Below are 26,547 nucleotides of genomic sequence, written 5' to 3'. Positions count from 1 at the left end.
CAAAATATATATCTTAGTACTCATCATTCTAAGAAAAAAATTATTTATATTTTTTGTTGTTATCAATACGAATGAAATATGCATTGCTTTTGTGCAAGCTGTGGCTTGCCGGCATGGTGATTTGATTGCCCTAGTGTACAATACAGCACACTTTAGGTCAATAAAATGAGAATCGTGAGAATCTTTGGAATGTCCGCACCTTTAAGCTGAGTTTGTGAATCCCAAATAGCAAAGTAGGCATACATTTTGACTTAGTAAAGTCATAGTTTGTGAATCCCAAATAGCAAAGTAGACATATTTTGACTTAGTAAAGTCATCAAAATTTTCTACTTTTACTTAGTCAAATTGAGTGATTGTTTGCCAAGTTTATAATAAACTACTCTAGAACACATAGCTCAGCCTTTTAGGGTTGAAATGGCCAAAGGGCGTAATTGGAAATATAAATACACATAGAACTAGGGTTGTAAAGTCGAGTATTGTCTAATTGAGCTAAATTTGTTTGGTTCTTATTGAGCTCGAGTCATTAGTAAGGTCAAGCTCGGCTCGTTAAAAAATTTATAGCTCATGCTTGTTTGTAAAACTCGAGTTTAACTCGATTGTTGAGTTCGGTTTTTTAGTTTATAATTAAAAATTATATTTTTTTAGAATTTTTATTTTTAATATAAAATTAATTTAAAAATGTTAAAATATAATATATAATTTAAAATATATTTTAAGTTAATCAAGCGACTCAACAAGTATAGAACCGAGCCAAGCTAAGCTCGAGCTCAAATTCAGTTCGACTTATGAACTCGTTAACGAGTCAAGATCGAGCTGACTCGGGAGCCATCTTAATGCACCCCTATGAATAACCCAATTGGAAACATGGTGCATGTTGTTCTATTGGATGTTGATATATATATACCCCATTTACTTTATTAGAAAAAAATTAGCATTTTATGGCTCATATGATGACAAAAGAATATGAAAATTCCTAGTAAAAATTATTAATATGAGAGCTCGTGACGAGTGGAAGAAACAAATGATATACTGGAATCGATGGTCACAATACTGCTTGAATTCAAAGGCTTGTTTTATATATCAAAATAACTATGAACTCTTGCAATTGGGTGGTCAAACTAAATGAAATCAGGACAAAGCAGATTGACCGAGCTTGAATGAGAAAGAGTCTCATCACTTTGGAAGGAATACAAATTATCTTCGGTGTCTTAACTGTTCATAATGTTTATGGCATTTATTAAAATTACTGTTAAGGCGTTATAAATACTATTCATTGATGTTAACGGGTATGATTTAGGTTTCGGACAATTTTTTGATGTTTTCTAAAACAATTTTTTAGTACAAAAAATTTTTAAACTTAAAATTTTTATACTAGAAAGCTGGTATATATAAAGCACCAATGAAGCCGTCCCAAACGAAGCCTTAGATTTAGATTTCGTTAGGGACGGCTTTTTTACTGCTTCTTAATTAAAACAGCTTTTTAATATAAAAATTAAAATTTTGTTCTAGAAAGTTGATTTAAGAAGCGGTAGAAAGCTGTTCCAAATGAAGCCTTAATATAGTGTTAAAATGAAGCCACAATGAAAACGCAGCTCATTTTGATCTTTTGGTTGTGAAGTTTGATTATCAATTAAGAGATTTTGTATTTGAATATTGCTCATATGATGCGTGTATGAACTAGTCTTAGGCTTCATTTGGGGCGACTTTCTTGCTGCTTCTTAAGACAGTTTTCTAGTACAAAAATTGCAGTAAGAAAGCCGTCCCAAACAAGGCCTTACTTTGTCATTGCTTAGCAGGTTTTGTGATCTCACGTCGGAAAATTGAGGAGCAAGGCAGTTAATTTAACATTAAGGTACTTTGGGATTAGGTGAAAAAAGGGAGATTAGTATTGATTAATTCTAATCAAGTAAATATTACGTAAAAGAGGCAGAGAGAAATTAAATAAAAAGGACATGAAAAAAAGGAAAAAAATAACAGCCAGTCTAGCTAATTAACCTGTCTGCGTCTCTTTTTCTTCCATTCATCTCTGCTTCTCTATCTTTTTACTCATTCAATAAGAGTTATATATAGTATTTTTTTTCCTTCATTTCTGACTTTGATCTTCCTGGTTATTGCTGTAGTTGGTGTTAGCTTAATTTTAAATTTCAATGATTTTGGTCTGAATTTGATCCAAAGCTCATTAATTTTTTTTATTTAGGTTATGTTTGGGATAGCTTCAGTATTTTGTAAAATGATTGTGAAATGCAGTGAGAAATGTAACTTTTTTTAAAGTTATTGTGGATTTTATATTTTTTTAATTAATCGGATTTGGACACCTATTTTCTTAAAGCTGCAACACATTAGCAATTCTGATTGTAAAAATTATATTTTCATAGCAAAGAAAAAATAATAGCAAAAAAAATTGTATTTGTGGCCTAAAAAAATAATAAGAAAACTGTCTCATAAATACTCTTAAGCAACTTAGAAAGTTTCAGCTAAAACTTTTTTTTTTTTTTAATTTCACATTAAAGTTAAAAATTTGGCACAAATTTTTGAAATTTTAATGAAGTTTTGCTAAATTTTTTGAGGCGTTGTGAAATTTTAAGTAGAAATCTATCAATATTATTTTATATACGTTGTAACTAAAAGCAACTCAAGTAGCAGAAGCAGAATGACATCTATAACCTGTAATTGACTCATCCAATCAAAGCTAGACACGTGTACTAGCACACACCTATTGATTAGTATAAATACATGTATGAGTTGTAGATTGTCATTCACGAAATGAATCTCTGTGAGAGAAACAAAGAGACCAAATTTTATATCTCTTAGAAACATTTTCTCGTTTCTTGATTTGAATTTCTTTATGGTATCAGAGCGGGTTCAAGAAACCTGCAAAAACAACAATGGTGCAATCGTCTTCCTCGCAAGTCAGAGACTCGACCCAGGAAGAAGTTAACGAAGGAAACTATGTTCCAGCTTCTCTAAAGTTTTTGATCTCTAACATCAAGACGATAGTTCTGACTCAACTAACTAGCGATAACTACGCTATAGGGAGATCTCAAGTACTAAAGTTACTAAGGGTGAATGGATTTGCTCGATTTCTTGAAGATGGCGCAGAACCACCATCTCGAATGATACAGACATATGATGGAACTACATCGGAAAACCCCAGGTACAACGAATGGTTACTTATAGATCAGAATCTGGCGGCAGCACTGTGTTCAACAATCGCACCATCTATACTACCATATGTACTGCGCTAAGAATCTTGTTCGACAATCTGGTTGACTATCGAACGACGATAACAAGCCACGAACAAATCGCATGTAATTCAATTGAAAAATGAATTACATAACATAGCGATAAAGAATCTTACCATGGTGCAGTATTTAATAGAAATCAAGAATATTGTGGACAAAATTTCTACAGCAGGATCAAAAATAGATGTAGAAGACATAATCGTGTATACACTGAACTGGTTGCCACCGACATATAATGCTTTCAAGACGTCAATAAGGACTATGCTTAATCCTATAAGTCTAGAAGACTTATATTCATTATTAATTAGTGAAGAAATCAACATTCAAGTGGAATACTTGGAATATATACAACCGTCCCTGTTCCAAATGTTGCGTTATATACACACAAAGGACGAGGACGAAGAGGAAGAGATAGATCAAACATGAACAATAATCAACACAGCGATCTCAGCAACCAGCTCAGTCACCACTTCATATATGCAAATATGCAACAAAATGGGACATCTAGCAAATGTTTGCTGGCATAGAATGAATATTACCTATGTTCCACCTGCTAATGGTAATACATCCAGAGCACTAGTAGCAACTACATAAGAAAACAATCCAGACTGGTATCTGGATTCGAGAGCATCATTTCATCTCACCAATCATCTTAACAGGATTAACAACCCCACTGGCTATCAAGGATCAGATAATGTTCAAGTGGGAAATGGAAGTTATGTGTCCATAGCTCATACTGGCAACGGTATACTACCTACACCTATACGTAAGCTTCACTTGAATCAATTATTCCACATTCCTAGCATCTCTCATAATTTGATGTCTATTTCAAACTTAACAAAGGATAACAATCTCATTGTTTCTTTTGATTCATCTGGGTTTGTTATCAAGGATATGCAAAATCAACAGATTCTACTCAAGAGGCTTTGTTCTAACAGGCTCTATCCCATTCCACAAACCACATCCAGAATAAGTCCATCTTCTTCTTCCTCAAATCATAGCTCACTTGCTCTTCATACATCGTGCAACACAAAGTCTTTATGGCATAATCGTCTGGGACATCCACATCCGCAGACTCTTACTCGTGCAATACAAATGAAGAAATAAGACAAATTTTTGTTTTTTCAACAGTCACTAAAAATAAATTAAGTAGAGCCACCTGTCCTTCTTCTTCTACCTATTTCCTTCTTTTCCTAAGCTGAACACATGCAGCTCAGCCTAGCAACGAGTCAGTGAACAAATCATCTCGTGGCTCCTTTTTGGCCTTAGATAACACACTCTCGCCTTGCTTCTGCAAATGCTGAAGCTGGTTCTGCTTTTGCAATTCATTAGCAAATAAAGAATTCATTGAATTCTCATATCTAAAGAATCCTATTCCATCCATTCCATTAGTTCTTGGGCTGAAAAATGAATTAGAAGCCACCGACGGCCTTACAGCCATTGTAAAGTTGCTCATGTTGTAGCTGCTGCTGCTGCTGCTGTTGTTAGTTCTAATATTGTTGTTGTCATCAAACGAAGTCTTGTTGGTCAAGCCTCCGCTTCCTCGAGGTGCGGGGACATCATGATTGTGCTTGCCCTCATAGGTTGTAATCACCGCTCGTAAGTCAGTTGATGCTCTTTCAATATGTTTCCTCACTGAACAACCTAATGTTGTGCACTTGTAGTAACTCCTAAAAAAAGAATCACATGGTGGATAAGAAACAAATTAAATTAAACAATAGGAAACTATAAAGACAAATTAATAGAACTTTTTTGCAATAATGCTTATAATGATACAATGCGACAGAAGGAATGATAATTTCCTTAGGATAACAAACTATTTTGTTTGGTGAAAGTTGCTTGATTATAGCTTTCTTAAAGTACTACGTGAATATTGTTCTTTCATTTAAACTTTTCACATAGCCAACTTGTTAATTAAGCTCACCTTGGATTTGGATTTCCCTTCACCACCTTCTGCCCATACTTTCTCCACCGATATCCATCGTCGAGAACGTCGATATCGCTCGTTGTTTGAACCATCACTTTAGGCTCTCTAACAGTTCTATCGCTGGAAATTGAGATCCCTTCAACTTCACCCTCCATCTTCCTACAAAAACATAATAGGTAATTAACTGCATAATTAATCACCTTTGTTACTAAACAAAACCAGTCACATGAAGTAAATAACAGGTTCTATATGAAGTTACTTGCATGCTCACCATTTCTTGGCATCAGCTTCGTCGTCATCATAATCAGGTCCAACTGCTCTCATCCTCTGAGAGTTCATATTTATATCATGGGCGTCGCCATAATAAGCAGAAGAATTTTCAGTTGTGATTGAACCGAATTGCCCGTTGAATGAATGATCTTTCCCTTCATGATGAGTTGAACCTTGAAATCCTTCAAAAGAAGATGAATTCTTTCTTATGCGTTGTGGCTTTGGATGACTATGTGTTCCTTTGTATATGATCTCAGTTATATGTCCGTCTAATGATCTCTCCACCATCTTCTTCGTTGGGCAATTCGGGTAAGTGCACTTATAGTAGCTTCTTGGATTCTCAGTACCTTTAACTTTTTTCTGCCCATATTTTCTCCAATTGTATCCATCATCTAATCTTCTTTGCTCTCTCAGGCTTTGAGCCGAGATATTTGAATAGTTGCAGTTGTACTCTGACTGACTGCTTGCTTGCAAGTTAGGAATCTGATCATTTGAAGTTATTAAAGGTGGTTGCTGATAGCTCCATGATTGCTGATTTGCTGCCTCGAAAGCCTCTTCTTCCTATTAATTGTAATTGTTTAATATAAAAATAAAGTAGATGAATTGAAGTGATTAAATTGACTTACAGAAGCCATGAATCCTATTGTAGAAGGATGGAAGGAAGAACTTTTCAAGCTTGCAGGCCTTGTAGATGTTTCGAATGAGAAATTAGAGTATGACTTGTTATGATATCGATCTTCCTTTAACTCGTGCAGATAATTAGTATTGTTTCCCGTCCAAGTAATGGTTTGCGTAGGAAAAGTACTCCCAATTGCTTCAGATGCTAAAATCTGTGCCTGCATGAAAAAGAAGCTTATAATTCAAATAAAATAAAAGATATATTTTCTATTTGTTCTTAAAATTATAGTGCAGAATTCACTAAAACAAAAAACATAAAGAACTGTGCATCAAATTAAAAATAAAATACTGAACTGCAAGATAGTTTCTAAGAAATTATTTTTAGGTTAAAAAAAAAGTCATATCATAAAATAAAGTTTCATGCATGCATGCTGGCCTGAGCTTATACCAAAATTTTACATGAAAAAATAAAAATAAATAAATAAAGTGCGTAAGAGAATTTTCCTCCATAACTTACATTAGAAGAAGAGAGAGGAATAGGGGAGTTGAGGAATACGGCTGGGCTGAGACCGCCGGGAAGGGAGAGGAAAGGAGGAGGAGAAAAAGAAGAAGAAGCGTTTGGAAACAGCGAAGATGTCGTCACAGTTGACTTGAATCCATTACTAGAACGAAAGGTTGACCTTTCCTCTCCGACTGCCTCGCTGGCTCTGAGAAACGTGTTAAGCTGGGAAGATGACGAAGTGGAGAAGGGGAGGATGGGGACTGAGTTCTCAGACGTGACGAAGCTTGATGAAGAGGGAGTCATGAAGAAAAGGTGGGGAGTTCGAGCTGAGAGAGTTTGAGGAGAATAAGAAAAAGGAAAAGAAGGTGATCTTATGTAACCAAGTTTGCTTGAATCACGTATGAGAATGCGACAAAGAGAGAGAAAGATAGATACTGGGATGAGAGAAGTGGGCATATTTCTAAGGGCGAGGAGAAACTTTGAACGTGGAATAGAAGTCAATGGTCAAGGATTTGACTAGAGCAGACGGCTCGGTCATCACCAGTTCTTCTTGTTTCCAATTACATTTATGAAGTTTTTTTTTTTTTTTGGGTACGATTTTTTAATAAGTATATATATATATATAAGTTTTATTGTATGCATTAAATTCAAGTGAATAAAAATTTAAAAATAAAATTTATATTATTATGAATATTTAAATTAATTATAATTATTAAAAATAAAAATTTTAAACTAACCACTTAAATTATTAAAATTATTAATTATATTACTATAACTATTAATTTTATAAATTAAACTAAAACTATTAATTATATTGCAATAAATATTATGAAGTAGAAGTTAATTCTATGAATTATCATTCCTCATTCATTCCATTGCAACTCTAGAGTTAATTAATCATAATGAAAAAGAGAGTGATAGCATAATTAAAAACTTAGTAACTATATAATTGTCATTATTTCTACAATATTTTTATTACATAGTCTGAAATTACTTTGTTTATAAAAAAATAAGATAAAAATACTAATGTTAAGACATAATAAAAGGTTTCTGGATACGGATTTAGAGTTCATTTTAAAACTATCTCTTATTTGTGCAAAAAAATAATCTAACTTTTCAAATACTTAATCAAAATTATCTTATAGTTATTCAAAAAAGCGCGTCACTCATAATCATTTGATTTCTAGTTATCTACATGATATTCAATATGTTACGAAGTTTTAGATTGTTTTTGACATTAACATCATAAAGCACAAAAATCATTGAAAATACAATGACGCAAAAGATATTACAAATATTAGATTATATGCAACAAACAACATATTCTTGAGTGCTATAGAATGGTCAAATTCATACTTCAATCATACACAAAATTTCAAATAAGTCTATAAAAAATCACATAAATGGCACTTTCATCCAACTCTTATATCTTTAAACACCTAAAAATAAAATTATCAACTTCATCTTCTCAATCCAAACAAAAAGGATTGTATACAAATTAATATATTATTTACATATACCATACAACCTGTGTGTCTGGTTTTGTTTGGTCTTCAACTCTTGTTTTATTTGAGATGCTAAACAAAAAGGCTTGCACACAAATTTATCAACTCAATTACAATCATTAATATTTATAATCATCAAAATACTTATAACCTTATTAGGTTCATGGGGTCTAATACCCTAGCACACATATCCTATAACTTCATCTTCTCAATCACTTATTCACCCATCCTAATAAAAGAACAATTAAATTGACTGCCCAAAATCATTCAACCTCTAACATTCCTTATCTCATAAAAAAATCTTATCTTAATGATATTTGATCACATAAAAAAAATGAAGTAATCATCATCTCATATAAATCTAAAAAGGATACAATAAAAGATAATCAGTAGCACATATAAAATTCTTATTTAAACTAATATCTCATTGCATTTCTTTCTCTCCATACGTGATATATAATGCAACATATAGATAAGCATGAGACATTCCTAGATGAGTTGAAGTGTAAATCACAACGAATTCAAAAGGTTGGAAAATGTTCAATCGTATTAGAAAGGTGGCAATAGCATGTATAATTCAACATAAGATAATAAGCATGCAACTGCATTCAAAATTCATATTATAAGTCACTCATTCATCCATCTTAATAAAAGAACGATTAAATTGACTTCCCAAAATCATTCAACTTTTAACATTCTTTATCTTATTAAAAACCTTATCTCAATGATATCTGATGATATAAAAAAATATAAACTAATGATCATCTCATATACATATAAAGAGGACACACAAAAGATAATCAGTAGACCAACCAAGCTCTTATAATGACTCATTTGAAAATATAGAAATTTAATCCATCTATTTTTAAAGCTTCTCTATCTTTGTTTGTCATGTAGCTCAAAACAATATTCAATCAATTCTCATCAAATAAATTTAAATCTAATACATCATAAGTAAAATTCATATTTAAATTGATAACTGAGAATATGCATGACAACAAATATCATGTCACTCTTGAAATAAGAGTGCCTCTACCATTAACACATAGCAATATCAATCATTTGAATGAAATGTATTTTGATGTTAAAGTGATTTGTGGTGTCAATTAGCCTATGTACCTGAAGCTCTCTTCATTCTAGAGCTTTTTTTGTCTCCATCATGTTTATTCCACTTGTGTTAATACTGAAAACAACTAAAAAGTCAAACAAATTGATCGACTTTATTATGTTAGGAAAAGTCTAAAACGTACATAGGCATGTGCATGTAGATTATATGTACATCATATTTGTGAAAGATGCAATTAACATATCACCCACATCAAGTACCACATAATGCAAGCTAACTTTCTCGTTGGCTCTAAGTCATTCTTCCTCCTCGCTCATCCATCAGAAGATCCTAAACACCAAATAGAGATATCCTAAATGATTCTTCCCACACATTTTTTATATCTATGCTACTAAACAATTAGGTTGAAACAAAACAATCCAAATTACTCATGAAAAAGATGTCATGAAAATGTCTTACGAGTTGAAATGCCACCACTAAGAACACAAAATCTTAATTCACCATTATTAATTATAACAAAAATTGAAACTTTGGCTTATCTATTTACATAATTTAATTACAAATATAAAAAAACGCGACACAGACTTTATCTGATTCATGGAATTTCTTTGATGAAATGAAAAAGAAAAACATGGGGGAAATATGTGATGTTAATTATAGCACAAAAGTTATAGGAAGAATCACAAGTAAACTAACTCGGCTCTTCTTTCAATTTTCAACTATAACCTAAGATTTTATATCTAAATGGATATTAATTAGTAGTAATATAAGATAAAAATTAAATGCAAGAGAGATTAAAATTAATATTGAATTTGGATATTAGTAGTACTTCCATGGTTGACTAGCATCGGGCAATCAACTTGGTTGATATCTCAATACGATGGGACATTAATTGGATGACTAAAAAATTTAATATTAATATTGAATATCAATCATCAATATGTATCAAATAATAGTTGATGGAAAATGTAATGAGTAAGATTGCAGTATGTGATTGACTTAGTATCTCTCCTAATAAAATGGGAGATTGGGAGACCAATATGATGTCAATAAGCGTTGGACAATAGCTGAAGGTGAAGGTTAAAAAGTTGGCATTATTGGATAAACAACTTGGTTGCTCGTTTGATTGAAAAGGAGTCTAGGAAACCAATATAGGATATCATATGATGGATGATTAGGGAAATACAAAATCTAGAGAAGATGGACATTCAGCTTTGTTATTTTCCTGAGAGGAAAGGAGACCACATGAGTAGAAACTTCGTGGTATGTATTTAGCATGATTGTTCTATTGATATATTGAGATATTAGGCGACTGAGAAGATGGGCATCGAACATCAATGACTAATATTGATCGAACTATAACATTAGTTGTTCTCATATGGAACGTTAAAAGTCTGGTGATCAATTTAGATTTCATTTGGGGCAGTTTTTTTACTGCTTTTTGAAGCTGTTTTTTTGTTAAAAATATTTTTGAATTTGAAATTTTTATACTGTAAAGTTACTTCATAAAGCAGTAATAAAGCTATCACAAACAAAACCTTAGTCTTTGTTGCGGGCTAGAATATACGCGGCGGTAGAGTTAGAAAATTTTCATCTGAGCGTTGCACGAATATCTAGCACACACAAACAGAATATAAAAGAACAGTAGGATTTTTACATGAAAAACCTTGAAAAAGGGAAAAAAGCACGGGGTCACGCCCAGTTGAAAAGTTCCACTAATGTCGTTTGAGATACAAGAGACTGATTCGTCCCACAAGTTAGGACGAACATATTACAATGAGTTTCTTCTGAATTGAAATTCATTTACAAGTTTCGGCGTCAGGAGGGAACTCTGTTGTTAATTGGGAAGGATTTCAGCATCACGTGGAAGTTGTGCAGAATTCCTACGTTTCTTAAAAATCCGACAGAGTTCCGGCGTCTTCAGGCTGCAGGAAGAGCTCCGGCGGTGGTCGAGCAGGTGAGGAATCTCCTTTTCCCCTTTCTCCTCTTCTTCTTCTCTCTCTTCACTTCCGTCCCTTTGGTGTAGAATGAGGGCTCTATTTATAGTTTTTCTGGAGTGGCTTAGCCCGTAAATAGGCGTGAGATCAGTGGCGAATTGGGAGTGTTTCGAACGGACGGCCGATATCGAATCCTTTGATTATGCACCGTTCGTTGGGCATTTGTCTCATATGGAACGTTAAAAGTATGGTGATCAATTTAGGTTTCATTTGGGACAGTTTTTTTACTGGTTTTTGAAGTTGTTTTTTAGTTAAAAATATTTTTGAATTTGAAATTTTTATACTAGAAAGTTACTTCATAAAGCAGTAAAGCTATCACAAACAAAACCTTAGCCTTTGTTGCGGGCTAGAATATACGCGGTGGTAGAGTTAAAAAATTTTCGTCTGAGCGTTGCACGAATATCTAACACACACAAACAGAAGATAAAAGAAGATGGGCATCGAACATCAATGACTAATATTGATCGAACTATAACATTAGTTGTTCTCATATGGAGCGTTAAAAGTCTGGTGATCAATTTAGGTTTCATTTGGGACAGTTTTTTTACTGGTTTTTGAAGTTGTTTTTTAGTTAAAAAATATTTTTGAATTTGAAATTTTTATACTAGAAAGTTACTTCATAAAGCAGTAAAGCTATCACAAACAAAACCTTAGCCTTTGTTGCGGGCTAGAATATACGCGGTGGTAGAGTTAAAAAATTTTCTTCTAAGCGTTGCACGAATATCTAACACACACAAACAGAAGATAAAAGAACACCATAATATTTACGTGGAAAACCCTAAAAAAGGAAAAAACCACGGGGCCACGCCCAGTTGAAAAGTTCCACTAGTGTCGTTTGGGATACAAGAGGCTGATTCGTCCCACAAGTTAGGACGAACATATTACAATGAGTTTCTTCTGAATTGAAATTCATTTACAAAGTTGTGCAGAGTTCCGGCTTCACCTGAATATTTGGCAGAATTCCGACATTATTCAGGCGGCGGAAACAACTCCGGCGGTAGTCGAGGAGGAGGCTGATTCTCCTTCTCTTTCTCTTCTTCTTATATTCTTCTTCTATTCTTCTTGCTTTGGTCCCCTCTTATGAGAAATGAGGGGTCTATTTATAGTTTTTCTGGAGTGGCTTTCCCGTAAATAGGTGTGAGATCAAGGGCAAATAGGGAGTGGCCAAATGGACGACTGATATTGAATCCTTCGATCATGCACCATTCGTTGGACATTTGAAGACCTTAGTGATGTTGGAATTCGGCAATCATGGGTTCGTTGGATTCGTCTTGTCGAGCCGTTCGATTCGACTATAAGCTTGTTAAAATCGGAGACGGTTTGGTAACTCAATTTTTGGTACGAGCTTTCCAATAGCACTTCGGACTCTTGATTTGGGCTCATTTAGGCTCGGATTGAGTTGAATTTGGTGTCGTTGGGTTTGTGTTTTCGAGGCGCTCAGTTTGAATATAAGCTCGCTGACATCGGAGTTCAGATGCTCCCGGATTTAATTTTTGAAGTTTCCAACTTGATTTTTGCGCCGAGATTCGTGTCTGGTTAAGATAATTTTATGATGACGTATCAGTCTTTATCCTAACAAAAAGGGAGATTATGCTATCAAGAAAATTGACATTGGATGTTATTAGCTGATGGACATCATGTCATTCATTAGTAGGCTTCGGTTGATGATCAATCTCATGCTGGGAAGAGGCAAAGCCATTTGAGGATTGAATTTGAAGCTCACGAATGGTGTTCTAATTCTTTCTATATTTAATTTTCTTGTTAGGAAATCCAAAGCAGTCTTCCATTTTCACAAGCTAAATCACAAACCTTCTTGTAAATGCTATACTTTTGAAAATAAAATTAATATAAAAATGCATGTCACAACATAATTTGATTTGGGTTTTATTTGGGATAATTTTTTTGCTATTTTGTAAAGCTACTTTTTAGTAAAAAAATCTTTTGAAAAAAAAAAAAAAAAACTTTGATCTAAAAATATCAAGCCAGCTGGTTTAAAACAAAATTAATCCTTATAGTGACCTTGAATTATGAGTCACTCTATATTACTTTTATTTTCACTTTTAGTTTTTTTTCTTATTTTATTTAGTTCTTTTTGTTTTAATTTAATTTGATCATAAATAAAATAAAATTGATAATTAGATAAAGGTTTTTTTCTTGAATATCAGATATGTAAATTTATTTTATTATTTTAAAGAGGGCTTGGCCTCGTGGCCCCTGTATGTAGTCTAATGGTGGGCCATAGTTGGCTGATGGTGGATGTAGTTGGTCTGCTTGGTGCACATGCTCATATAAATTATAATAAAATAGCATAAAAATTATTTTAAATAATTTTAAATTAATTTAATTTATTAAAAAAACAAAATTACTTATGAGATACTACCTAAATATGTTATAGATGTAACACTAAGTTGTTTCTTATACAAATTAGGACTATGAATTTGACTCAATGATAAAAAATCGCTCGAAAATCAAATCAAGAAGTTAATGAGTTGAATGACATACCAAGACTAGCAAATATTGAACCTAGTATAAGTTGAGGCTAACCTAGATTGAATCAAGCTAGCTCATATTCGAATCAAAATGGATATACTTTAGGAATGAAAGCAAATGCTATGATCTATTAAATTCTTTATGGGGAAAGAATTACAACATCCAACTCAATTGAAATGATTCCATTAGTGCATCTTATTGATTATGAATGATTTCCTTTCGTATAATTGGAGATGTGTTAATACAATATAGTATACATGAATTATATATGATGGGTTCAACGGTGAAAGTTGTGAGTCTTAAGGCTTTGGTTATCTTCAAGATATTACTTGCGGTATGTTTGATGCTTCTCCTTTAGGGAGAAGAGATGATGTGCATAAAATATATAAGCAACTGCAATTTTTTATTGCATGCATTAGCCTTATAGGTGATGGTGTGCGTCGATGATGAGCATCAACCTTATAAGCTATAACATGTGTCAATACTATTGGTGACGACGAGCTAAAAAATTGGTGGCTGTCAGCAGTTGTGTCAATTATGCACATCAATCTTATAGTCAATAGTGTGCTTCGATGTTCTTGGCAATGAGATCACAAAGAGATAATAGTTATGTGATAGTTTTTTGGTGATGATGGTCAAGAGACTATAGACAAATGATAATAATCAAAAGATTGTAGTCAAGAAATAATATTAGGTTATGTGGTCTAGAGATCATAGTTGAGGGTGGTCAAGAAACTAGCTAGTCAAGTAATAGTAGTTAAATGATGATGATCGGCTGACGACAATCAAGGAGCCATAGTTGAGTAATGATAATGAGGAGACTATAGTAAAGCGATAGTGGCAACACAATGTCAGTTGAGTGACATTAATAGGCTCAACCAAATCTCAGACAAACAAGACTACAAGTTAAGAAAGTTCAGTAAACAGGTCAGCAAAAGGATGCAAAATAAGCTGTACTGGAATTTTGCCCGCCCTAAACCCTATTGAATAAAGACCTTTGTTCTTATCATGAGGCAAATTCCTTCACACAACGGTCACCAAGTCTTGAGACCTTTGTTTCCACACTTCATTGTCATCCACTTCAGCCTGCAACCGCAAAGACAACTTAGAATCTGTAATCATGAATTCATGAATCTGTATAGGTTGATTTCTAATATATAAACTTTGAATTTAATATCTATTAGTTTATAGCTAAAACTTCAAACCAACAAATCAAGATAGGCTACATTTGATAAAATACCTTAAAGGCTCTGTCCATCCATTGAAATATGCATCCACGTTCTTCCAAGTGTGTGATTAATTTCTGGGAAAGCAAAGATTTAAATGACAAGTTGAGTTTCACTTTCTTTGAACCACCGAATGTCAGAAGTGCAGTCGCCAACCCATTTGGCGTCAACTCGCTAAGATGTAAAATTGTCATGCTTCGTAAGCAACTGATGCTTGCCAATGCTAAAAGCCCAATATCTGATACGGAAGTATACGAGAGATTTATCTGAAAAGAGAAAGCAGAAATGAATGTTATTTTTGTTCTTTTGGTAGGGAAAAAAAAAATGTATTAGAAAAGAACAATAATCTATAATCATACTTGACGAAGACGACTGCAAAGGTGAGCAAGAGGAACCATGCCAACATCAGTGATGTCATAACATTTTTTGATATCAAGCTTAACAATTTCTTTGCATCCCAGTGCAATGGCAACAAGGCCATAATTTGAAACTCGAAAGCATCCTCGAAGCTCCAGTGTGTTCAACTTGGGGCATTTGGATAATGATCTTAAAGCATTATCAGTAATTTCAATGCAATATGATAGGTTAATCGTTTGCAACATTGGGCAACCTTGGCCTATTGCGATAACACCAGCGTCGGTTAATCCAATAGACCTGCGTCAATAAAATCACGTCGGTTAAAATTTGGCGCCTGTTGATCTAACGCAAACTGAGGGAAAAACAAACCTGTACAAATCGAGCTCCTGAAGCATTGGGCAACCCCTGCCAATTTGAATAATGCCTTCATCATTAACATTCATACATAACCCAATCTTCAAGATCAAGAGTTTGCGACAATTCGAGATTGACTTGAGTCCTGCATTAACAAGTAAGATTAAGAAGGGAGAAAAAGGAGTAAAAAGTGTAGACAAATTCAAGGGCGGATCCAGCCTTACTTTTTAGGGGGACAAACTTATAAGTAAAATTGTAGAATTTTTTTTCATAAATATCCTTACAACAAATATTTGTTCCGATGGTGCTTCCTCTTGATCCCTATTTTTGGATTATCTTTATTATTTCTCGTTATATTTGATTCATTGTTCGCTAACAATAACATCTCTACACAATGTGTTTACTTATGTTGGGGTAATTTCCTAAAAATCATAGTATAATTACCTTAAAAAATCATATAATAAAGAATTTTTTTATTTTTTCAACCCCTGGCCTTAAGGTGGATCCGCCCATATTGACAATTTAATTTTAACGAAAGAAACACCTTGATTATCTAAATGATTGTCAGTAAGGTCAAGCTCCTCCAGCAGAGGGCAGTGTTCTCCAATCATACGAAATGCATGCTTAGACACCAGAATACATGACTCCATCCTCAGTGACATTAGAGATGTGCATGAGCTAGTGATGCTAGCAATTGAGATGTCCGTTATAGTCCGACAGCAAGTGATGTCTAATTTAGTTAAACCTTTGTTCTTTGACACAACAAAGGAAAGACCTTCATCAGTCACCCCAAAGCATTTGACTAAGCTCAACTCTTTCAAAGAATTGCAAGAACTTCCAAGGGCGAGAAGCCCCGGAGTGGTCATATGGCAACATTCCAACTTTATTGTCTCCAGCTTGGCAAGTCTATGCAAGCTGTTAGCCAAACGGTCGGTAACCTGAGTCCAGAAATTGATTCAAAGTGAACATTTCTGATCATATTAGGTCCATAATTTTGTAAAATTGAATAGTTGAACGAATGGAAAGACTTACAGGGACGCAGTGCGCCAGTATTAGTTGACGCAAGTTGACAGCACCCATCACTATGCTATATAATGCATTATCACCAACATATGGACAATTTAAATCCAGTACCTGTCACAAATACAAGATTCATGATATTATTTCATTATCCGCAAAACGTGAACAAGCTCTTATTCCAAGCGACTCTTGACTAAGTAATGGATCATTTCTTAAATACACAAACTTTCATGCCACATATAATACGGCAAGCCTGTTCCCAGGAGTGCAAACAGACAAGACAGGTTTAGGGTCCAGAAAGGTGACATTTTTATTGAATTAAACCATCAGATTTGAAGAATCTAATCCTCCTAAAGGACTAGCTCTACGATGATTTCTCTTATTTTAAAAGACTCGATGTTGAATTATTAATGTTAGTTTTGTGTGGGATATTATTGTGTCCGAACTATTGTGTAATGCTAAGGCGTTGTATACTCAAGCGCTGCGGTGTTGTAGGTTACAACGCCATAGCACTATGGGGTGACTTAGAAACAGGGAATGAAGAGCCAGCCACAACTCTATGAGTCGGGATGGGAAGTTTTCTTTCTCATTTTCATGCTTAACTTTAAGGTTTGCATCCATTAGGGTTGTATAATTGTCTCTCTGTCTGTTTTGAGTAAAGAATGAAAATACATGTGAAGAGAGATAAGAAGAGACTGAGAGAAAAGAGATCTACATAATTTCTTCCATTTTCATAGTAATTTTTTTATGTGATGTGGCTCAGTGTTTTTTCCTAATTTTTTATTTTTCACATTAAATACTAGTGTCCATTTCCGTTGTTTTCTTTTCTTGTTTGTTCCTTTCTTGTTTGTTCCATTGCATTGTTTACTTCCTAACAATTAAGAGGTGAGCAATACATGTTTGTAATAAGGCATACCCAAAATAGAAAGTTCCAAGGATATGCAACCCAATTTCTTTAAAACATTGGGCAATTGCATAATTTGCTTCAAATCAGGCTGGTAAAAATATTTGCATCTTGAGTGGTGTAAAATGCAAAGCCCTATCAAAAGAATGAATGGAGGAGGATTAACAAACCTTGCCACATAGGGTTGGGACCCCATCCTCCTCTCAAAGTGAATAAAAAAAACAATAGCATCTTTGTTAATAAAGTAATTTTGTGACAAAAAAAAGAATGAAACTGCAGAATATTAGAAGCATTATTCCCTAGGACCAGCATCATCAACATTCCCTGTACCCATAACCAAGAAATGCCCTTCACATCTAGTCTAATAATAAATTAAGGGATTTACAAGCAGACCACAAAATTTTTATAAATTTATATATCCAATGCCTTAGGCTTCGTTTGGGACGGTTTTCTTACTGCTACTAAAACAACTTTCTAGTATAAAAGTTGAAATTTTGTACTCAAAAGTTATTTTAAGAAGCAGTAAAAAAGTCGTCCCAAACGAAGTCTTAATCTCTATGTTTACTTATATAGCATCCTTGTTTTAAAATCCGGTCAAAAACATCACTAATAGTAGGGGAGATTTATAAAAATACATCAAAATTCTTATATTTCTATATATCTAATGCCTAAATTTTTTATGTTTATTTACATACCACCCTGATATCTAAATGCACTAAAAGTGTGTTTTATTTTTATATAAGTTAATATTAGTGATACTTGTATGTAATTTAATTATATTAATACATAGAAAGATTTAGGTGTTATAAACAAAATAAAAAAGAATCTTGTGGTTTGCGTATAAATCCACATATAAGAAAATGTAAAAAATTAGGAATTAGATATATAAATACATAAGATACATCTTCATAAATTAAATTGCTTTTAATATTACAAATGAAAACGAGTAATCAAAACAAATAGTTAGTACCTCGAGGGACTTGGATCCCAGTTTCAAAGTTAAAAGGCCTTCCTTGTTAAGGTAATGGCAATTCACTAAGGACAACTTCTCAAGATAAGGTAGCTGAATGATTGCTGGAAGGCATTTATTTGTGACCTGAAAATATTTAAAAAAATGAGTAGTTCTTCAAATTTTTATTGCTATCGACAAAAGCAAACCCTAGCATAAGTTCTCTCCATCAAATCTGAGCTCGATCAGAAATCATTCCTAAACAACGTCGTAACCCTCATTTATTGGAAATTTCAAAGAGATTTTTACAAGTGCAGTATATATCCGTACCGTCGTGTGCGAGAGATCTAAATTTCGGATCTCCCTGCACTTCACAGCCACCAGCCCGATTCCCAAATCAGTCAACCCCAGGCAAAATTTCAAAGAGAGCAACTTCAGCTTGCGGCACCCCACAGCGATGCAACCAATCCCCATGTCGGTCAAAAGTTTACAGTTCGCTAACCACAGCTTCTCAAGATTCCTCAACCGCCCAATGGCCGCAGCCGACGCGTCGCTCAGATCATTCGTGTTCGACAGATTTATTTCCACCAGCGACAAGCAGCCAGCCGCCAAGCTACCAAGTCCGAAATGCGAGAATGACCTCGACCTCGACAGGTCGATGGAGAGAAGTGAGGGTCCAACTGCAATGGCGATCCAGGCGAGGACGCCGTCTGAGACGCGATGGCGGCAGGAGAGATCGATGTGGGAAATGGAAAGGTAGCGAGAGAGGACGGCCGGCATTAGATCCAAGCGAAGAGGGCGGAGGGTTCTCCGGTGACGTGATTCAGCACCGTAGAAGGATTTGCAGACGAGTGAGAAGGATTTCTTGTCCAAGTCATTGGAATCAAGATGGTCGAGGATCAGGAAGAGGAGCTCTTCGGAGAGGGAGTCAAAGAGGTTGGGCTTGGGATCTTCAGAGAATCGGTGCTTCTTCAAGGGGCAAGGATCACCGGAGGGTTTCGTGAAGACGACGCCCGGGACTTGGGTTTCCAGGGCTTCGGAGACGCAAGTTCTGCTGTGAAGGGTTATATTTTTTCCCATGAAGAACTTGATGGCAAGAGATGTTGAAGATTAGGGTTGCTTCCTTCTGCTAGTGAATTATAGAAGGGCGTAAGAGTTGCAGAAATAAAAAGAGTTGCAACTAACTTTAACAGAAACTGTGGGTGGTTCCAAGGTTTCAAGAGGAAGATAAGTGAGAAGAAAGAAAGCTGATTAGGAAATTACGCTAATGCCCAAAGACTGTACTTAGAATAACTACGAATTAACCTCAAACAATATATTCTTTTTTTGCACAACCGCCCTTATCAGCTTATCTTTTGCAAATTATCCTAATTTCATTTAATAAAAACAATTTGCATACAATTTTTCAAAATAAGCCATACTACAAATTTTCAATTTCTCAAAAAATAAGAGAAAATTTTAATGCACCCACCAAAATATAAGAATAGGCTCAAAAAAAAACTTATGCTCTATTTAATAGCAATATAAGAATAAATTGTTTAAAATATAAAATATAAAAAAATAATAGCTATTCTCCATGGCTAAATTTTTAAATAATATATCATTATAAAAATATATATTTAGATGAAAATTTTAATAAAATAAATAAATTCATCTTATTTTCAATTGATCATAAAAAAATTATTTTTAAATTTGATCTAAAATCTCAAATATTTCAAATGAAAATTATTCAATTTATATTCTATTTTTAGTATAAATAATTAATAGCATTACACAAAACAATAGCTCTTTAGATATTTTATATTATACAATTTTCAACTAGAGTCCGGTATTACATTCCCTACAAAATCCAGAAAGGCAAGGACTTCCGTGTAATTCTAACCTCATAAATCAGAAACATCGGGTACCGTACGGATTGAGACGGAAAAAGGGTAAAAATGGAACTTCCTCTCCGGAAGCTAAAGTATTCGGTGCCGAACTATGTGGGGAAGGAGGACGCCTCATCAGTGCGGACAGGTACGAATGGTCCCACGGACGGCTGGAAACGGAGGACAGCATCTCACCCAATCTTTTTATTTAAATAATAATCAGCGAAATATTTTATCTGGATCTTTTTCCCTTGGCGAAATATTATAGGGAAATGATATATTCTTCTGAATAAATTTATATAAAATTCTTTTTTTTTTTAATATGCTAAGAATGGCTCAATTTAATTAAAATTAATTATAATTTTACACACAAAAAAATTTAAAAATAAAAAATTACAAGTGAGCCCAAATTTTATGATTTAAATTAATTATCATAACTATTACAAATATTAAATTGATTTTAAAAATTATTGCGAATTAGAACATTAGCGACGGTAAAATGATATAGAGTTTAGCGTCCAAAATTTGTATGAAGATCTAGCACAAATACAAAAAAGAGAGAGGAATGTGAGTCTTAAGAGACACCAAGATTTTTACGTGGAACCCTAAAAATGGAGAAAATCATAGGGTCTGATATAATTAAAATGATTCCACTATGGTTTCTAATTGATTACAAATGGTGCCCTTCCTCGGGGGAAAGGCCTTGGCTCATTGTGGTTGAAGGGATCTTAATTGGTGGGTGATAGTGGTCGAAGAAATCGTAGTCGGTGAGCAACAAAGGTTGGAGACACCATAATCAACATACGTTTAAGGTCGAAGGGTGTCGAAGATAAGAGGGACATTAGTCGGCGGACGACGATGGTCTGATGGAACGTAGTAGATCGGCGACGATGGTCTGACGGATCGTAGTCGATCGACAACGGTGGTCGGAGGGATCCTAGTCGGTGAACGAAGAAGGTTATAGGGATCGTAGTCGACGAGAGATGTTGGTCATAGGGATTATAGTTGGTGGGCAAAGTTGGTCGGACTGACCAAAGTCGGTGGGCAACTCTGGTACGTTTGAAGGGATCGTAGTCTGCAGGCGATGTTGATCAGACGGACCAAAATCAGCCTACGATCGTGGTTAAAGGAACTATAGTCGAGGGCTACGGAGGTCGGAGGTACCATAGGCTGCGGGCGACAGTGGTAGGCTGGGCCGTGATAACTAAGCGACGGTGGTTGGAAGGACCATAATCTCTTGATGACTGATGACGGTGGTAGAAGGCACCATAGTTTGTAGACGACTTAAGTTAGAGGGATAGTAGTTTGTAGGCAATGTGTTCAAACAGACCATAGTTGGCTGGTGATGGTGGTCGGGAAAAGTCTGACGGTGGTCGGTTACCGGATGGAATTTGAGAGGCAGTCAATGGTCGAACAAAAGTCCACCGACAGTTGAAGGCCAGTACGATGATGGTCAGTCAAAAGTTTGGCTACAGTCGACACCCGAGTACTGGAAGTCCTGTAACAATCGGCAGCCGGGAGGTGGTCTAGGGGAAGTCAGCAGACGCGTGGAAGTTCAACGGCAAATGGGGGTGGTTCGACAGTGGTCAAGCAAAATTCTAGCAACCGTCAGCAGTCGAGTGAAAGTCCGAAGGCAGTTGACAGCCGAGCGATGGTCTGACGATGGTCGAACCAAAGTTTGGCAACCGTTTGGGAATTCTAAGTGCTCCATCAAACGACCTAAAGTTATACCTTAGATCATAGAGCATTTGTCAAACATTTATATCCCCAAATGATGATAGAATTAAGCGATCTTGGGCTCGTTAGACTCGTCTCATCGAGCCACTCGATTTGACTATAAGCATACTATATTAAGATATCAATCACCATCCAATTCATGCTTTGAACCATCCAAATATGCTTTATGCCTTTTGATTTGAACCCACTTGGTAGTGGATTAGACAAATTTTAGTGTCATTAGGTTCGTCTTTCGAGATATTCAATTTGACTATAAGTTAAATTGGAGTTCGAATGGTCCCTCATTTAATTTCATATGTTTCTAATTTAAATACACCTCAAGATCGTGCTCAATGAAAGCAATTTTAGGTGAATTATCAAAATTAAATATAATCTTTTTATCAATCATGTTTATTTTAAAATAGTTTAAATGATTTTTATAGTAAATAAATCATTAATTCTAGGGATTATTTTTTTTTAAATTTCAAAATAAATAAAACATAAGCTAAGGGCAATATTTAGCACTCATAACTGTGTCAATTAAAAAAATTTGATACATAAGAGACGACAAACTCAAAAATCAAAAGCTCTAACCAGTGTACAAAAACTCTTTTCCCACATCGTAATTGATAAATTTAAAATTTTCTTCGCAAATAGAAGTGTATAATATTCTGCAAAATTTAGCCAATCAACTAACAAAAATGACATTTAGATTTTTTAGGGGGGGTAAATGCATTTATATTATTGATAAATGATAACGCCGATTTTGGTCGAATTGTCGTGATAATCTTAAGAATTTAATAATGTTCTGCTCACTCGCGGTGAGCTTACTGCAATATTCTTTTCTGTGCAGAATAAGAAAATAAAGCTATTTATTTCGGTGAGATATCTCTCTAGAGAGGAGAGGGGAGGGTGACGGAAACGTAGTATTAGCGTATAGACTGTACCGTACTTGCAAGGACCTGTCCGGAGTCCTCACCTCCTCCTGATAAGCACGCGGTCACTTCTCGGGGAGGTTCTTTCTTTATTTGCTTTTATAAGGAAATGGAACATTACAATCGGACTCAAAAACGGGACTTCGCCGTTTAGAAGATTTGAATTCGGTGAGCTCCTTATATGATTGGTGATGGTTTTTTGGCGGGGTTCATGTTGTGGTATGTTTTATATTAAACGCGGAGTTTGCTCAGTTTTGGTATCACATGGGGGCGTCAACAACTGATCATGCATTTTTATCCGTCGGATTCACTATCTTAGTCGAGTGCAAAACACGATATGTAACTTGTTAATGAGCGACACGTGGAAACAAATTCGGTGTTTGCGCAGCCGGGCCCGTCAAGAAAGCTTAGTGACCGGGTATTAATTTCTCCAACTTAAAAATGATATCGGATAAACAAAATGTCAATGGATTTACTTTTAAATTTAATTTTAAATTAAATTATTAAGCTTTTAAGTTTATTTTAGTTTAATTTGTATGGAATATTTAACATGCTAATGTTTTGTTTGTAAAATCATAATTATTTTGTATATTTATGTGTTAGAAAGCTGTTTTTTAATTTATCTTGTTAATTACTATATGGTCATTATTTTGTCACTCTTTTCAAAATATTTATGTATTAGAAAGCTGTTTTTTAAATTCTAAAGTATCTTATTAGTATAATTTTTTTTAAATAGTAAAAAAATAATGATAAAAATTTACCTCAAATGAAAACTTAAATTTTATTTGGAACTATTTTTTTAATAAACAGATTTTAATTTTATAAAAAAAACTGTTTAAAAAAAAATCACAAACCAAGACTTAACCGGCCGATAAAAACTTATTTCGCAACATCATGAGTTAATATATTTCTTCCAGACAAAGTTGTTAGTATTCTCAAATTTTAATTAATTTATGTAAAAATTGGGATTAAGAATATATTAAAGTTCTGCTCACTCGCCCGTGATCTCACTATACTAACTAGTGTCCTCATCGAGATGCACAATAAGAAAATAAGGCTAACTATTTGGGTTAGATTTGGTGGAGGAAGGTGACGGGAACGCAGTAGTGGATTTTTTTTTTTATACTTTTTGGAAAAAGTATATTATTAGCGTATAGAATGTACTTGAGGGACTTCGCCGTGTGGAGATTTGAATTCTCCGGGTGATAGTTGTTTTTTTGTGGGTGGACGGTATGATTTGTTAATATTATAGGCGCAGTCCTCGGTTTTCGTATCAAATGGGGGGCAATAAACAACTAATCTAGTCAAAAACGCATACATGATATGTAACCTGTGAGGGAGCGCCACATGGAGATGATTTGTTTTGGTTGTCGCTGTCTAATATTAATTGGACAGACTGGCGCTTCAATGACAGTAGCTATATCTTTCTACATTGAGAGCCGCATAAAATTTTTTTTGAGAAATTTACCTATATATCAATTTATACGGTTATACCATCATATTTACATATCTAATACCTAAAATTTAAATATTACATACATACCACACTATATTATTTTAATATCAAATATACCGCTCATATTTTCTTCCTACCACTCATATATTTCATTTCTATCACACACATTTGATATGAAAATGAACTATTTTTTTATGTGTTTCACTAAGAAAATTAGATAAATTAACCAATGTTATTTAATCTGGTTAGTGGGCGAGTATGATTGGGAACCCCCGACCCTTAGCGCTTCTTGAATGGAGTTCAATCAAGTGCGGGACAGAATGTTTCTGGAGTGGGTGTCTCTTCTAGGTTAGTCGATGATTAGTCACGTCGTCAAACATCTTTTTGGGGTAGCAACAGGTGAATATCCCGTTAAAAAAAAAAGATAAATTCTTCTTGATAATTTACCTTAATTATGATGTGTATTAATGTACTATACACCAACCTTTTGAATTTATTCTTTATTAAAAATATCATATCATATAGATATAAAAGTGTGGCCACACTCACATATAAAGAAAAAAAATTAAAAATCAACTTAGTTAGGTGGATCAATTAAATGTGGAGTGTTAATTTTATTTGAGAAATATTTTTATAAATACAATAAATAAAAATTTGATGCATCTAGAATATAAATGTATATTGGGTGTATATATTTTCTATAAACTGAAAATAAATCTTTATGGGCAAGAAATTGAGTTTATAAATAACAATATATTTTAATTTTTTATATCACGCATAAAATTAGCTAAGTAAATTAGAGAAAATGGTGCACAACGCAAAGCTCAACTCATAATCAAGGCCACCACCAAGTCTCGAACTTGCAATCTTCACAACGGAGGTCAAAGATTATACCACTCTCATAAATACTGATAAGTATGTAAGATAATTCGAGAGAACAATTATTGGAAATGAGAAAAATACAAGGCGAAATTATTTGCAAAGATAAACTATTTTGTTGAAAATTGTTGTGAGGGTGTTGCACCGTCTAACAATTAGGGGGACATTTATATAAGATGCCTCTTGAGCAATTATAAAAAGATATGTCAACGACCATTTTGATATATATATATAAGTTTTCTTATTGCTTTGCCTTTATTTGGTCATTAATTTGACTAAATTAAGAAGCATGAGACACATTTCATTCATTTTTTTCTGCTTAACAATGAATGCTTTACATTTGTTCTAGATGTTAAGCACTAAAAATATTACTGATATTGAAGTTGATGTAAAATTTGAGAAAGTTAAGTTAGGGCATCTCCAACCGAACTCCTCATTTTTAACTTCAAAATACAATAATAATCATATCAAACAATAACTCAACTCCAGCCGAACTCCATTTCTAACACAAAAAAAAAATTGCTTGATGTAGATTCTTGCTCATCTTTATTTTCGCTCAAAAAATCAGTTTCTATGAACGGTGCAACATCATTTACAACCGCAAAAATATGTTTCTTTTTAGCGTCTGGGTGGGGGTTCACGATAGCTACAAATGAATAGTATCACAAATGTTTATACATTAGCAATAGCAATGAATGCATAATCTATTAAAGAATATATAGTAAAAATAAATTTGCGTGAGTTTGGGCATGCAAAATAAAAGATAGAGGTTGAACTAAAAGTACCTATAAATAAAAATAATTTTTTAAAAAAATAAAAATAAAAACAATAGTGAAATATTAGGAATAAAAATAAAATAAAAGAGAATTATAATTGTATATTATAAATAAAAATATATATATAATAATGAAGCATATGCACCTGCCCCATAATTTGTAACATTTTGTCAATCAAAATATTACAAAATTAAAGGGTCATTAACAATTTATTTTGGTGAGCAAGTGGCGTCAATTGTTTTTGGCAACTCTATCATTTTAATCCCTTATAAATTTAATTCAGATAAACAATAACAAATTAGCACCATCAAGCAAGCTATATCTAAGATGATGCCTATAAATAAAAGTCCAATACAACTTGCATTGTCCAAGAAGTCATAAGAAAAAATAGCGTGGAAGTGCTTTGGATTAATGCAACATAAAATTTGATTGATTATTCGTATTTTATATCAATTACAAAATAAAGTTAAAGATATAGAATTTCTTCAAA

General features: G+C 33.9%; 2 protein-coding genes across 2 annotated transcripts; both read right to left on the bottom strand.

Moving 5' to 3' along the window:
• Positions 1-3,375: 3,375 nt before the first annotated feature.
• On the bottom strand, positions 3,376-6,879 carry LOC110101502 (WRKY transcription factor WRKY24). The gene is made up of 5 exons (XM_020829419.2): positions 6,575-6,879; positions 6,066-6,275; positions 5,441-6,000; positions 5,167-5,328; positions 3,376-4,912 (listed from the first exon to the last, which is right to left on the bottom strand). Exons 1-5 carry the CDS (start codon positions 6,860-6,862, stop codon positions 4,456-4,458), a joined length of 1,677 nt encoding a protein of 558 aa, XP_020685078.1. The 5' UTR covers positions 6,863-6,879; the 3' UTR covers positions 3,376-4,455.
• A 7,602-nt stretch (positions 6,880-14,481) lies between these two features.
• On the bottom strand, positions 14,482-19,630 carry LOC110101151 (F-box/LRR-repeat protein 3). The gene is made up of 8 exons (XM_020828945.2): positions 18,758-19,630; positions 18,449-18,574; positions 16,587-16,688; positions 16,099-16,492; positions 15,570-15,699; positions 15,203-15,497; positions 14,858-15,109; positions 14,482-14,703 (listed from the first exon to the last, which is right to left on the bottom strand). The coding sequence occupies exons 1-8, from the start codon at positions 19,505-19,507 to the stop codon at positions 14,641-14,643; spliced, it is 2,112 nt and encodes a 703-aa protein (XP_020684604.1). The 5' UTR covers positions 19,508-19,630; the 3' UTR covers positions 14,482-14,640.
• Between the last annotated feature and the right edge of the window lie 6,917 nt (positions 19,631-26,547).

The sequence above is a fragment of the Dendrobium catenatum genome, unplaced genomic scaffold, assembly GCF_001605985.2.
Source record: "Dendrobium catenatum unplaced genomic scaffold, ASM160598v2 fragScaff_scaffold_1553, whole genome shotgun sequence".
Classification (NCBI taxonomy): domain Eukaryota; kingdom Viridiplantae; phylum Streptophyta; class Magnoliopsida; order Asparagales; family Orchidaceae; genus Dendrobium; species Dendrobium catenatum.
The sequence above is the reverse complement of the archived record's forward strand: the minus strand, read 5'-3'. Positions and strand labels throughout refer to the sequence as shown.